Source organism: Lemur catta, chromosome 7 (assembly GCF_020740605.2).
Source record: "Lemur catta isolate mLemCat1 chromosome 7, mLemCat1.pri, whole genome shotgun sequence".
NCBI classification, from domain to species: Eukaryota; Metazoa; Chordata; class Mammalia; order Primates; family Lemuridae; genus Lemur; species Lemur catta.
This window is the reverse complement of record NC_059134.1, coordinates 47505843-47519878: the sequence shown is the minus strand read 5'-3', so window position 1 is coordinate 47519878 and position 14036 is coordinate 47505843. Positions and strand designations below refer to the sequence as shown.

At 35.0% G+C, this 14036-nt stretch overlaps 1 protein-coding gene across 23 annotated transcripts in view; it reads right to left on the bottom strand.

Annotated features, from left to right (window-relative positions):
• PICALM (phosphatidylinositol binding clathrin assembly protein) overlaps positions 1-14036 on the bottom strand; it is a 95754-nt gene that overhangs the window by 47439 nt on the left and 34279 nt on the right. For all 23 annotated transcript variants that reach the window (XM_045557191.1, XM_045557194.1, XM_045557193.1 and 20 more), the window contains 4 exons: positions 12750-12825; positions 8500-8602; positions 1646-1739; positions 1076-1187 (listed from right to left, as the gene is read on the bottom strand). In XM_045557191.1, the coding sequence (XP_045413147.1) occupies positions 1076-1187; positions 1646-1739; positions 8500-8602; positions 12750-12825 (385 nt within the window). The remainder of the gene's footprint in view (positions 1-1075; positions 1188-1645; positions 1740-8499; positions 8603-12749; positions 12826-14036) is intronic.

Sequence of the window (14036 nt, the reverse complement as noted above, 5' to 3'; positions counted from 1 at the left end):
TTCTTTAGAAAAGGAAATCCTCATTTTCCGCTTGTGAAAAAATAAGCCAAATTTCTCTATTGCCATCGGTTAAAGCATCCTGAATAAATTCATCTTACCCTAGACTATAAAAAATAAGAAAATGGGGATGGGGTGAAAAATGAGGAGAGAATGAGCCACTAGAGTACACATACTTAAAATCTGACACTTGATACTTCAGTATCCTTTGCAGACAGTTACTTGTCTACTCCATCCAAATCCCACTACAATAAATGATTATTTCTAGGCAAAATTAACTACATTCCATATATACTGAATACATAATAAATAAAGCACCTAAATTCCTAAAATGTGGCCAGGTGCCATGGCTCATGCCTGTAATCCTAGTAGTCTAGGAAGCTGAGGCAGGAGTATCACTTGAGAGACCAGCCTGAGCAAGAGTGAGACCCTGTCCCTACTAGAAATAGAAATATTAGCCGTAGCCTGTAATCCCAGTTACTCAGGAGGCTGAGGCAGGAGGATTGCTTGAGCCCAGGAGTTTGAACTAGGCTTGAGCTAGTGCCTGGGCACTCTAGCCCAGTCAAGAGTGAGATTCTGTCTCAAAAGAAAAAAAAAAAATTCCTAAAATGCCTCAAAAGTAAAAGGCACCGTTAAAAATAAATGTTTAGAAAAAAATACCGATTTTACAAAGTTCATTATAGGGTAAATTATGAGAAAATAAGATTTTCCAGGGACAAAAAATTTTGGTTCTTTTCCATTGTTTTTTATTATGGTGAAATACTTATAACACAAAATTTACTGTCTTAACTCAACTAAATTTTTAAGGGGTTTTTATATTTCAAAATATTAATAAAATGGATAGAAAAAACATATCTAAAAAAATAAAGTTCATCTAGCTGAACATTCTATTTATAAAAATAAGTATTTAATCAGTTGCATATATAACTAGGCATAAATTTCTTTTCCCCAAATTAATTGTTACAATGAATGAATAATATCATAATGAATTTTTCAGTAGCTTTAAGTAACAACTCAGTCAATATTATTTATTCATATGACACAAAATAAAATGTCATTAGGCTATAGCAGTACTTACCCAACAGGTTAATAATTCCTTCATTGTATGCTGCAAACAGTCTAATGGCATCTTTAAACAGGAGCATGAAGGCAGCATTTATTACCCCATTTGTAAGTTCATTGCTATTAACCTGGGGAAAAATCAGAAAATAACATGAGATGACCTTATGCTTTAAATGACACTGACAAAAAGACTAACTTCAAACTGACAGAGAACAAAGCAGAACTAGTTCCTGCTCTGAAGAAGCTTAAAGCAGTTAGTTCAATTTAAAGGAAAAATTAATTTCAGCATGAAATTGTCACTGTTCCATTCACTAACTGACACTTACAATCTCTAAAATAAAACATCTTAAGACAGATGCCAAAAAAAAAAAAGAAAGAAAAGAATGGAGTTGAAAATGTTAACTTCTAACATATTACAAACAAATGATAAAGCTGGCAACTGGTTCAAGTAATAGAATCACTTTTACAGAAAATCCTCAGCCAAGGAGGATACTAAAGTGAAATCTACAGTCTATGAAATTTGAGAATAAATACTATTATGAATTATAATAATCTAATTTTAACATCATAAACATAAACAACTTACATTAAAATCAAGAAGTGCATCCATTTGATTTTGAATAATTGGTACAGTTTTTAAGAGTTTTTCCGTGTTCATTGTTCTCATAACTCCATCAGCCCTGTTATTAAAAAAAGGAAACAATTGAATTTGCTATTAAGTCTACATTTTTAACTACCATCTGGTTCTCTACTTCAACAGAGAACAAAGCTGCCATGAAATGTCACATATTTTTAAGTCACTGAATCTGAAACCTCAAGCAGAGATTATACAGAAAAAACAAAAATAGGCAACACTGTATTTCCAATATCAAGGTACTCATTTAAAACTAAAAAAGAATAAGAAGATGTAAAGCATGAGACACAAAAACAAAAGTTTACGTTATACAGCCAGGGAAATAGTGTACTTTTCACATGAGGGAATCAGCTGATCCTCACAACCACTCATGTGTAAAAAGCAGCTGTACTGATCTTTTTAATTACAAATAAAAAAAATCATTTGCCTCAAAGTCACATTACAGTTAAACACTGTACAGTCAGAAGTTGAACTCAAGTCTTGGAGCACTGCTTTATTTAAAGTATTTTATTCATGATTCAAGCAGCAATGGCTTGTAATACAAAAAATTATAACTAAAACCACTTCATTACAAAATAAAGAACAATTTTATCAAGTCATTCTAACCTTTCTAATCTGGCTATTAAACAAGGACTGGTTTTTCGTTTGTTTAAAGAGACAGGGTCTCACTCTGTTGCCCAGGCTGGAGTGCGGTGGCATGATCACAGCTCACTATAGGCTCGAACTCTTGAGCTCAAGCAATCCTCCTGCCTCAGCTCTTCCCAGGAGCTTTTAAAATTTTTTGTAGAGGTAGGATATTCCTATGTTGCCCAGGCTGGTCTCTGATTCCTGGCCTCACGTGGTCTTCCTGCCTCAGCCTCCCAAAATGCTGAGACTACAGATGTTCAGCCACTGAGCCCAGCCAGAGTACTATATTTAATACTCTGTTAAATATTTCCAAACAGATTAGAGATTTCTAAAGATAAAGAAATACAAGAAGTATCAAATAAACTGGAAATTTTCAAAACTGATACCAAAAAACACTAGATAAAAGGTATGTTAAGTGCTTACCATGTAACAGGCTTGGTATTATATTAAGGATTTGAGGTAGGTTTCTTCTTTACAACACTTTCTTTATTCTCGTACACATCACACTCTCATTTTGTCAGTCACTATTAGTTACCTTCTAATTTTCCTTCTCTCTTCTTGCTGAAGTCATTTTTTGACCTCTGGTCACTTCATCATCACAGAACACTTGAACACTGGCTCAGTCTTTCTTGGTTAACTTCAACATCTACATGGCTCCGATACTAAACTTATTGACTCCAGAAACTACATCATCCCATCTCTCACCAATAAATTAAAAAAAGACAAATTCAACTTATACAGACACCTTACTCTCCTATTCTTTTAACCTTCCAACTGATTTGGTCAAATATTCCCATAGTAAAAACTATTTGATGTCATCCAAAAACTTCAATTTAACAACTCTACCACTACCCACGTTGATCTCTTCTCATTTTTAAGTTTCTTCATCTAGCTTAGAATTCCACAGACCATTATTATAATCGCTGCTTTGCAAATACCCTTAACTTTATTGCACCTCTCTTTTTCCCTTTCAGTCATCTGGCAAATTCACAATCCTGGCTAAGCAAAGATTTAATTTATCCATGCTTGTACACACACAGTTGAGTGCTAGTAAAGAAAACCATAAAAATGGGCAAACTAGCAAAACTAAAAATTCATGACCATCAACCTCAATTGAGTACACAATATGGCCACCAGCATTTTAGCCTTCTCTAATGAACTTCTCTCCTAAACATCTTCAAATCTCTTTCTTCTAATCCTCCATCCCTGACTCTCCACACCCAACACACAAACTCTCAGCTCATAACTCTCAAAATATTTCATTCAGCAATAGAAAACAACAAAAAGAGACTGGCATTCTTGCCATCCAAACTACATCTATCTGGTCTGCTCCTGTTACAATCGAGGAAACATTTCTATCAAATGTATCACCTCGCACAGGTCTTCTGGATCCCACTCTGTCACAGCCATCTGCTTGTCCTTCCTTTCTATAACATGGCACTGTCCAACAGAGCTATCTGCAATACTGAAAATGTTCTATATCTGCAGCATTCAATATGGGAGGGCTGGACTAGCCGTATGTGGCTTTTGAACATCTGAAATATGATGCAACAGAGGAACTGTTTTTTATTTCATTTTAATCATCTCAATAGCCACACATGGCAATTAACTGCCACACTGGCCAGCACAGCTCATTAATCTCTTCTTTTATACTAGATTATTCCCATAAACATGCAAGCACAGGCTCTAGGAGCACCATTCTTTAAAAACGCACGCACACACACACTCCACTTATTCCCACTTTCCATCCAGCTACCACTTCCCTTGCAGAGCCAAATATACTTTTCAAAAGAGTTGACACTTCCTCACTTTCCATTCATTTTTCAGTTCATTCTGATATGAGCCCCACTCCTAACACCCCAGTTAAACTTCCCTACTTTAATCTAGAAATTCCATATTGCCTCTCCAATGGGCACTTTACTTTATCTGACTAGACTTATCAGCATCATTCAAAAGTTTCCCTCATTTTTAAACTACTCTCTTACCATCCACTATACCTCTCTTTCATTTTCTTCCCACCTCACTATCATTTGTTCAGTCTCTTTTATTGGCTCCTCATCCTCTACCCATCCTCCAAAATAGATGTTGGTATACCTCAAGGTGTTTCTGGGCCCTCTCCTCTCATTCTATACTCACACTCCCTGAGTTATATCTGTCATTCTCAAGGCCAAAATTACCAAAATGCCATTGACATATTTCTATTCCCATACTAGAACTCTCAACTTTCAAGTTAATATATCTAATTGCTTACTTGATATCTCAGCCTGTATTAATTACAGGCATCTCAAAACTAGTATTTCTAAATTAAATCCTTAGTTCTTTGTCACTACACCCTATACAACCCTTAGAACTCTCACCAGTAAAAGGTGCTACCTTCTTGGTAACTTATGCCGTCCACTTCAGAAACATTTTCAATTCCTTCCTCTCCTTCCTCCCCACTAGCCTTCAAATCATTTCTTCTCAGAAAACTTTAAATGTCTCAAATTAGAAAAATCTTATCATATGCTTATGATACCATATGCTCATATCAAAATTCAAAAAAAATAATTTACAAACTCAAATACTTGAATATGATTCAGACCAAATGCATGACAATTCATATACTCTATGTACAGGCTTTTATGATTTCTTAAATGGATTATAATTAAATTTAGATACTTGCTTCCCAAATACAAGAGAACAATGGATTAAAGGTTTACCTTCCATGTACTTATTCATAAACAATATCTGGATCATTCCTGCTTTTTCTTGTTATACAACAATGTCTTATCACTTTGGACTGTACAAATTTAGAACATAAGGTAATTCTACATGATGAATACTACCAAAAAATGGAATGTTAAACAAAAAGAAAATGAAGGGACCAGTGTTTAACAAACAAATGAAAAGATAAACCCACAGGCAATTTACTCAATCTATTCTTCACAGAACCATGTAATGTGCTGTTTATGAACTCATCTAGTCATCTTTTCAAAAACTATTAGGCATATACTATGTTTAGACACTGTAACAAGTTCTGAAGATATAAATATGAGCTAGAGTATATTGTCCTCATGAAAGTGACAGTGTCAGATACAATCTAACAACAGAAATAAGGCTTTCTCAAGGAAACGATGTTTAAACAAATTCTTGAAGAATGCCTAAGAATTTGCCAGAATAACAAAAGAAGGCTTTTACAGAAAGAAGGAACTGTATGAGTGAAAAGCCATCTAAAAGGGCCAGGCAGCGGTGACTCACGCCTTTAATCCTAGGACTCTGGGAGGCCAAGGCAGGAGAATCATTTGAGCTTAGGAGTTTGAGATCAGCCTGAGAAAGAGCAAGACCTCTTATCTCTACCGAAAAAATTGAAAAAATTATCCGGGGTGTGGTGGCGCTTGCCTGTAGTCCCAGCTACTAGGGAGGCTGAGGCAGGAGGATCCTTTAAGCTCAGGAGTTTGAGGTTGCAATGAGCTGTGATGACACCACTGTACTCTAGCCAGGGCAACAGAGTGGGATTTCATCTCAAAAAAAAAAAAAAGGGGCCATTTAACCATTATCTGATAATAATTCATTTTGATTTTTCAATATCCTATATTTCTATTTAATGACAGTTGGCTTCTACCTCACTTTTTTTAACCAAGGTAGAGTAAATCAAAGATTAAAATATAAGACACTGAATCCATAAATATATCTGATGAAAACATCAGCAGGTAATTGAGCATTCTAAGGTAGCTCACTCTGAGCTTGCTTGAAAGATAAAAGCCACAATTTTGATCACATAACGTTTTAAAAATTTCAACAATGTTAAAAAACAGGGAAAAATACTTGTAACCCATGATAATTTACTTTACTAATACACAAAGAGCTAATTTGTTGAGTGTTTACGTGTTGAGCATTACATATAATATTTCATTTAATTCTCACGATCATCCTAATAGATAAATACCATTAATATCATCATCATTTTACAGATGAAGTCACTCAGAGCTTAAATTGAGGCTTCCCAATTGTGCCACAGTATACAAGTATGGTAGAGAAGTGTTTTATGTGTTCCGAGATACTGATCCTTTAGCCCCAAGGTCCCCAACTCCCAGGCCTGTTAGAAACCAGGCTGCTGTGCGCATCACTGCCTGAGCTCTGCCTTCCCCTTCCCACCCCCTGCCCCCATCTGTAGAAAAACTGTCTTCCATGAAACCAGCCCCTGACACCAAAAAGGTGGGTGACTGCTGCTTTAACCATTAAGCCTCAAGCACTCTTCTCCATTTATCCCAGTATCCTGTATAAATAGTATCAGTCTGTGTACCATGTGAAAAAAGTTAGCAAGCTGATGGATATGTAATAAAAGATAGTTGTTCTTAGGAAATATGCACTGAAGTATTAAGGGATATAAACTATAAAAAGGCTGGAGGTATATAACCCGCTCTTAAATGGTTCTGGGGAGAAAAAAGTGTGTGTGTGTATGCCAAAATGTTAAAATGTTAATGGCTGAGTAAAGTGTATGGGAAATTATCTGTAATATTCTTACAACATTTCTGAAGTGAAATTACTTCAAAATAACATTATTTTTTAAAAGTCAGAAAACTGGCTAAAGTATGTCTAAAGTCCCTCATCTAATTGGAATGAAGCTAGAATTCAAACTTAGATTCATCTGACCGAAAAAGCCTGTGAGTTCTTACCATTTTTCAAGACAACAAAAAGAATGAAAAACCCAATAAAGAAATGGGCAAAGGACATCAAAAGACAATTAACAAAGCATGAATGAATTTTAAAAAAGAAAGAGAAAGGCTCAGTATCACCATTTATTCAATTATTCATCAAGCAGTAATAAAATGAACACCTGAGATCCATTTTCCATGATGATGGAAGAATACAGAAAAAGAGGTATTTATAACTTTATTTAAGTCAATAATTTGGTATAACTTTTAAAAGGGGTAATTTGGTGTTTTCTACTAAAATGTTAAATGTATACGTACCTTATGACTCACCAATTCTAAATTTATTCTACAGGAAAACTACTTTAGAATGCAATTATATGTAAAAGAATGGTCAATCCATTCTCTTTGTAAGATAAAAAATCAAATGTACATCTGAAAAAATTCTATAGTCACTCGTAACAATGAGATGGATCTATGTGTACAGATATCTGTCTGTGGTGGTGGTGAGTAGCATTCAAAGAATGTGATCCAATTTTTACATAATTTTTATTTCTATTTACACACAAAGAGAAGATTAGATACATTGAAATGTTAACATTTCCTACAAGTTAGGTTGCTACATTGCCTGAATTTTTATTATTTTATGTTTTTACATTTTTTTTTTTTTTAGACAGAGTCTCACTCTGTTGCCCAGGCTAGAGTGCTGTGGCGTCAGCCTAGCTCACGGCAACCTCAAACTCCTGGGCTCAAGCGATCCTATTGCCTCAGCCTCCCAAGTAACTGGGACTACAGGCATGTGCCACCATGCCCGGCTAATTCTTTGTATATATTTTTAGTTGTCTGGCTAATTTGTTTCTATTTTTAGTAGAGACAGGGTCTCGCTCTTGCTCAGGCTGGTCTCGAACTCCTGAGCTCAAGCCATCCTCCTCCCTCAGTCTCCCTAGTACCTGAGACTACAGGTGCACACCACCACACCCAGGTAACTTTTTTCTATTTTTTGTAGAGACGGAGATCTTGTTATATTGCACAGGCTGGTCTTGAACTCATGACCTCAAGTGATTCTCCCACCTTGGCCTCCCAAAATGCTAGGATTATAGGCATGAGCTACTGTGACCAGTTTGGAGGCCATTACCTTAAGTGACACAACACAAAAGCAGAAAGTCAAATACCACACGTTCTCACTTATAAGTGGGAGCTATTAATAAATAATGTGAACATATGTACATAGTGTGTACAAATGATGGCAGACTAGGAAGAGTTGAGGGTGGGTGGGGCGGTAGATGATGAGAAATTACTTAACGGGGACAAAGTATATTATTCAGGTGATAGACACACTAACAGCCCAGACTTAACCACTATGCAATATATCCATGTAACAAAACTGCATTTGTACCCCTTAAATTTATACAAATAAAAAAAGAAAAGAAATATGAAGTTCTTTTAAAACTGGCTAAAATTTCATAATTCAAAATCTAATAATTCCTGTTTTATATTTTTCAATATTCAAATCCATTTGATATCAAAAAAAGAGAAAGCTTAACTCACCCTCTCTTCACTTTTGTGAAATCAAATGCAACTTGTCTGTATGAAACTGCTTTTTCATTTAAGTATCTACTATATCGCCTAATAAATGTAGACATGTCATATCCTGTAAAAAAAAAAAAAAAAGGAATAAAAGTTTTCATAAATGATGAATATAACAATTTGTCCAAAAAAACTTATTTTATCCAATGGCAATAATGTTTTGATATTCCAACTCAATTTAGTGATGTAAATTAAGTAACTAATGAATAATATCATATATTAAATTCTCTAAGACCACAATTTTTAAGTGGGTTATGTTGCATATGGTTTTAAAAGATCTTTTCCCTTAGGATTTCACTAAAACAGGAAGTCTCTTTTGCTTCTGATCAACATTCCTATACTTTATTCATCAGAAATTGGAAAAACATGTTTTCTTACACAACTTAACCTCACAACTCCAATTTAACATTCTAAGGAACTATTAATACAATCCCATTCCTCAAATCAGCAAGCAACTCTATATAATTTTCATATTTAATACCAATAAAATATTTAGCTGTGTACTATTTAGAACCATAACTTACAGATGCCAACCTTATAAAAAGTATGGAAAATTATTGCCTACTATAATGAAAGAAATGGCAACATGCAAGTTTTAACACATTGACAGCCACACTAGAAAAAAAAAATTTTTCCTTGGGGCCACAGTGTTTTAGTATGAAAACAGAATAAAAACTTCAAGAACAAAACGATCCTTGCTAATTTAATGAAAAATTTGATATTTTTTATTGTTTTCTGTGCATGAGTTATATGCAATTAAATTGTCAATATTAATTGTAACAATAAGAAAATCAACAAGTAAGATTTTCACGAACCAACTACAGTTACATATGCTTCTCAAGACCCTGGGCTCAAAATTAGTGTTAGTTAAATACAACTCACATGGCAGTTAATTTGTTAAGGCATAACAAAAAACAATTATACAAATGTTTTCAATAAAACTTTCTAAGTCAATACAAAAATCATTCTAAGATTTTGTTTCATCACAATGAGATTTAAAAACTTCAACAACATTAAGATAATACTATTTTTAAAAAACACCAAAAACCTTGTATTTTAATTATCACCTGGATTTGCCCCTCATTGAAAAGTGGGTCTATTTCATTTTAACTCATCTTCATCTAACAAAGTCAACTTTACTTGATGATCTCTACTACTTTAAAGTGAGAATACCTACCAAAGCAACCAAAAACTATGAATGAAGTAACTGGACTTTAACATCATCACCAGTTCGTTTATTCAGCAAATATTTACTGAGTGTCTACTAAGTACCGCTGGAAAAAACTCAGTAAACAAAACAGAAAATAATTACTGCTTTCATACAGCCTCATACCTACTAGTACACTTTTATCATGTGTTACATACTCACATTCCTCAGCTCTTTGGTCCACATTGTTCCCACTATCCACTCTATCCCATCCACTCTGATAGAGGAAATACCTCTCTCTCCTTCAAGGCTCAACCTCTTTGAAACATTCCTTGAACCCTCTGTGCTCCCATATTATTCATACCCCAAGTACAACTCCAAGCTATTAGTTGTACACAATGTCTGCCCCACTCACTAGATTATAAGTTTACTTATGTGTATACACATTCAATATAATATCCAATATGTATGTAATGTGCCAGACTCCATCCCACAGAATACATCAGCAATCAAAATTATTTTTCAAAAACACCATTGAATTATATGCTTTTAACTACTGTTTAGTTTTATCTTTATAATCTCTTTAGAATATGAGCTTAAAAAACAAAGCCCTAAAAACTGTCCTTTACATAAAAGGAATGAAATTCTTAAAATGGTATCACTGTAATAGCTTAAGAAAATGGGAATCAGCTTAATCAAGACACCATCTCTACTAAAAATAGAAAATTAGGCACGCATCATGGTGCACGCCTGTAGTCCCAGCTACTTGGGAGGCTGAGGCAGGAGGCTCGCTTAAGCCCAGGAGTTTGACATTGCAGTGAGCTACCATGATGCCACTGCACTCTACCCAGGGCAACAGAGCAAGACTCTGTCTCAAAAAAATAAAAAAATAAGAGAAAGAAAGAACAGAGTAAGAGAGAGGGAAAATGGGAAGAGGAGGGGAGGGAAGGGTAGGGAAAGAGAAAGTGAAAGAAAATGGGAAATTATAAGTTAATAAGACACAAAAAACCTACTTAGACATAAGCAAAAACTGCTCTGGAGCAGTGCTTTGTATATTATTTTTCACAGACTTTTAAAGTTCAAATAATTGAGTAAGGAGGAAGAAAGTAGAAATAAAAGTCTGAGCAGACAGTTTCTTCCATGGCCCTGAAAACAGAGAAGCTCCATTTTTATTTATTATGTGTATATATATGGCTTCTGTTTAAGATTTTATTTCAAAAAAGGGCTGGGGGCCTAATGTTTAATTTTTTTTTTTTCTTATTTAGACCACTGTAACTCTCGTTATAATGAATTTTGTAACACTGAGTCCTAAGTATAGGTGACTGGCCTACTAGATGTCTGAAAGATAGGCTATGAAATTCATTCTAGATAATAATTCCACCTGCCAATATGAGACAAGGATTGAACTAGACAGCTCCTAACCCAAAGGCGGCCAGGCACTAAATTCCATTGATTTTACCTCCACAAGAACCACAGTTCAGTCCCTCATTACCTCTCCACTAGATGACCAGAATGATGACTAGAACAGTCTCAGCATCTTCAGGACGTGGTTCACTGGGATGCAACTCGACTGAGCTATGATGCTTTCTTTGTAACACATACTCCCTCCCTCTCCCCTCTTCCCTCTACTCAAAACTTTGATAGTTTCCCAAAGCATTACAAAATCCCAACTCTACCAAAATCTTCTTTGCCTGATTTTTTGGCTCTGAACAGCTTCTCAAGGGCTATCTGCCACTACATGTTCTCTAATATACCATTCATACATTCTATTCATACTCATTTGCTCTATGAATCTTAAATATTCCATGTACTTTCACACCCACGTCTATCTGTGTTCCTGTGCTTAAGCCATTTCATCTCCTCATCGTTCAGAGCCCAGCAAATCTCACCTTCTCTAACGGCATTTATTTCCCAGATTGAGCCTCGCTGTTGAATATTCCCAAATCATTTGGTACATCCTTTATGACTGCAGTACCCCCCCAACCCACAGGGGGCACAGAGCAGGAGGTGAGTAGTTTTATTTGTATTTACAGCTACCCCCCATTGCTTGCATCCATCACGGCCTGAGCTCTGCCCCTGTCAGATCAGTCACTGTCTCCCATCAACCCCAGATGGGACCGTCTAGTTGCAGGAAAACAAGCTCAGGGCTCACCGATTCTGCATTATGGCCAAGTTGTATAATTATTTCATTACATATTATAATGTAATAATATATAGAAATAAAGTGCACAATAAATGTAACACATCTGAATCATCCAGAAACCATGCTCCGCCCCCCCGCCCCTCCCCCCCGCTGGTCTGCAGAAAAATTGTCTTCTGTGAAAGTGGTCCCTGATGCCAAAAAGGTTGGAGACCGCTGCTTTATGAGGTTCTTCCTGAAGCTGACATTCTATAATGCTAACAGCCTAGTTCTGGAACTAAGTTCAACAGACCCCATTAAGACAGAATGTGCATAGATGGCTACAATCAGATTATGGCAATTTCAAGTTACTGAAGTAAAAGTAAAGTTTTTTTAAAAAGTAACAGGTATGGGTATCAACGAGAAATTCAGATAAATAAACTATATTCACCTTAGTTACTAAAACATATACTATTACAACTACAGTTCTTGAAAGGAAGCATAAAATAATATAACAATAACAATGAAAAGTAGACACTTACATAGTGTTTCTTATATGCCAGGCATTGTTCTAAGCACTTTATAGTAATTAACTAGGTTTGCCTTCATGAGAACCTTATTGGGTAGGTACTATCATTATTCTAGTCTACAGACGCAGACAGGTGAAGTAAATTGCTCAAGTTCACACAGCTGGTAAGCAGTGAAGAGGGGATTCAAATCAAGGCAGTCCAGCTCCAGAGTCCATGCTGTCATATAACTAACCTGTACTGCCTCTCCACAAGCTTTGAGCGTCAAATAGTAAAATCAATTGTAATCTTCAAATTAAGACAGTTTTTTCTTTCCTACAACTTTCACTAAAATATGAGGTCTAAAAGAGTTCAATTCGACAGTAATCACCATGAAAATCACTCTTTTGGTCTTCAATAATGAATAAGTTATCTTTACCTTGCAATCCACTCTTATCCAAAAAATTGCTTAAGTTAAACAACGTGTTTCTTGAAGCCAAATACTGAATAAAACGCTGGAAAAAAACAAACAAATAATTACATCAAATTAAGGTACTGCCATCTCACAAACTCTAATTTGAAAATTAGGAGGAAAAGTTATGGTTAACACATTCCATTGAGCTTATCTAGTTTAAATTTCTCATCCTCACTCCTCCCATGAACTAAATACCAAACCTAAAAGCATAATACACATTCTTCACTAGCATGAGAATTTATAAAGTCAAAATTTTAAAAGAGAATACACACTTTTAAATTGGAACCAGTAATTTTGGTTTCATTGTAGCATATTAGGACTACAGCAGATAGGTGGTATTTGTATTTTGTTTTATTTATTTATTTGTTTGTTTATTTATTTTAAAGTATCTTGCCAGAGGAGGCACCTGTATCTTAAACAGCTATCTGGTGTCCCAAATTTTTATGACTTTTTTGTAAACAAAATACTTTTAACCGCATAAGAGAGCAGTATTATAGAGATCATCTTACCGCTTGCCCAGATTAATACATTAACATATTCACTTCAGATCTTGTTATAGAATTAAAACATGACAGACTCCTCTGAAGACACACACCTTCAATTTCATTCCCCTCCCTCCCCCTTCAGAGGTGACTACTCTTCTGAAGCAGGTACATACCATTTCCACACATTTTAAAAATTTAACTAGATGTATAAGTTATCTATAAGCCATACTGAATTTTGTTTTCTAGTTTAATTTTACAGAAATATCACAGTATATTCTTTTGCAATGTACCTTTTAACTCAACTTTTTCCCAAGATTTATCCATTTACTATATGTTAGTCTAGTTCATTCATTTTAAAACATGTTTTAGTATTCCAATAGACTAATACATCACTATGAATTCATTTATTTATGGATAGTTAAGTTCTTCCTAATTTTCACTATTAATAACAATGTTTTATTGACATTTTTGTTCTTGGTCTCCATGCACAATTATATGAGTTTCTCAGGATATATACTTAGGGGTGAATTATTAGGTTGGGATGTAAGTAAAAAGTTCATCTTCTCAATACTGTCAAAATGCTCTCCAAAGTGCTTACCGTAGTACATTATCTTAACTTTCTTTTACAAACAACCTCTAAAACAGCCACAGAAAGACCTTTCAACTTCACTTCTCCTTAGGATTCCCTTTCTTTTTTTTCAAATGCATGCAGAGGCTTACTATCACCTAGGATGTACACCATCACCCTAACAACTCAATCTTGTTC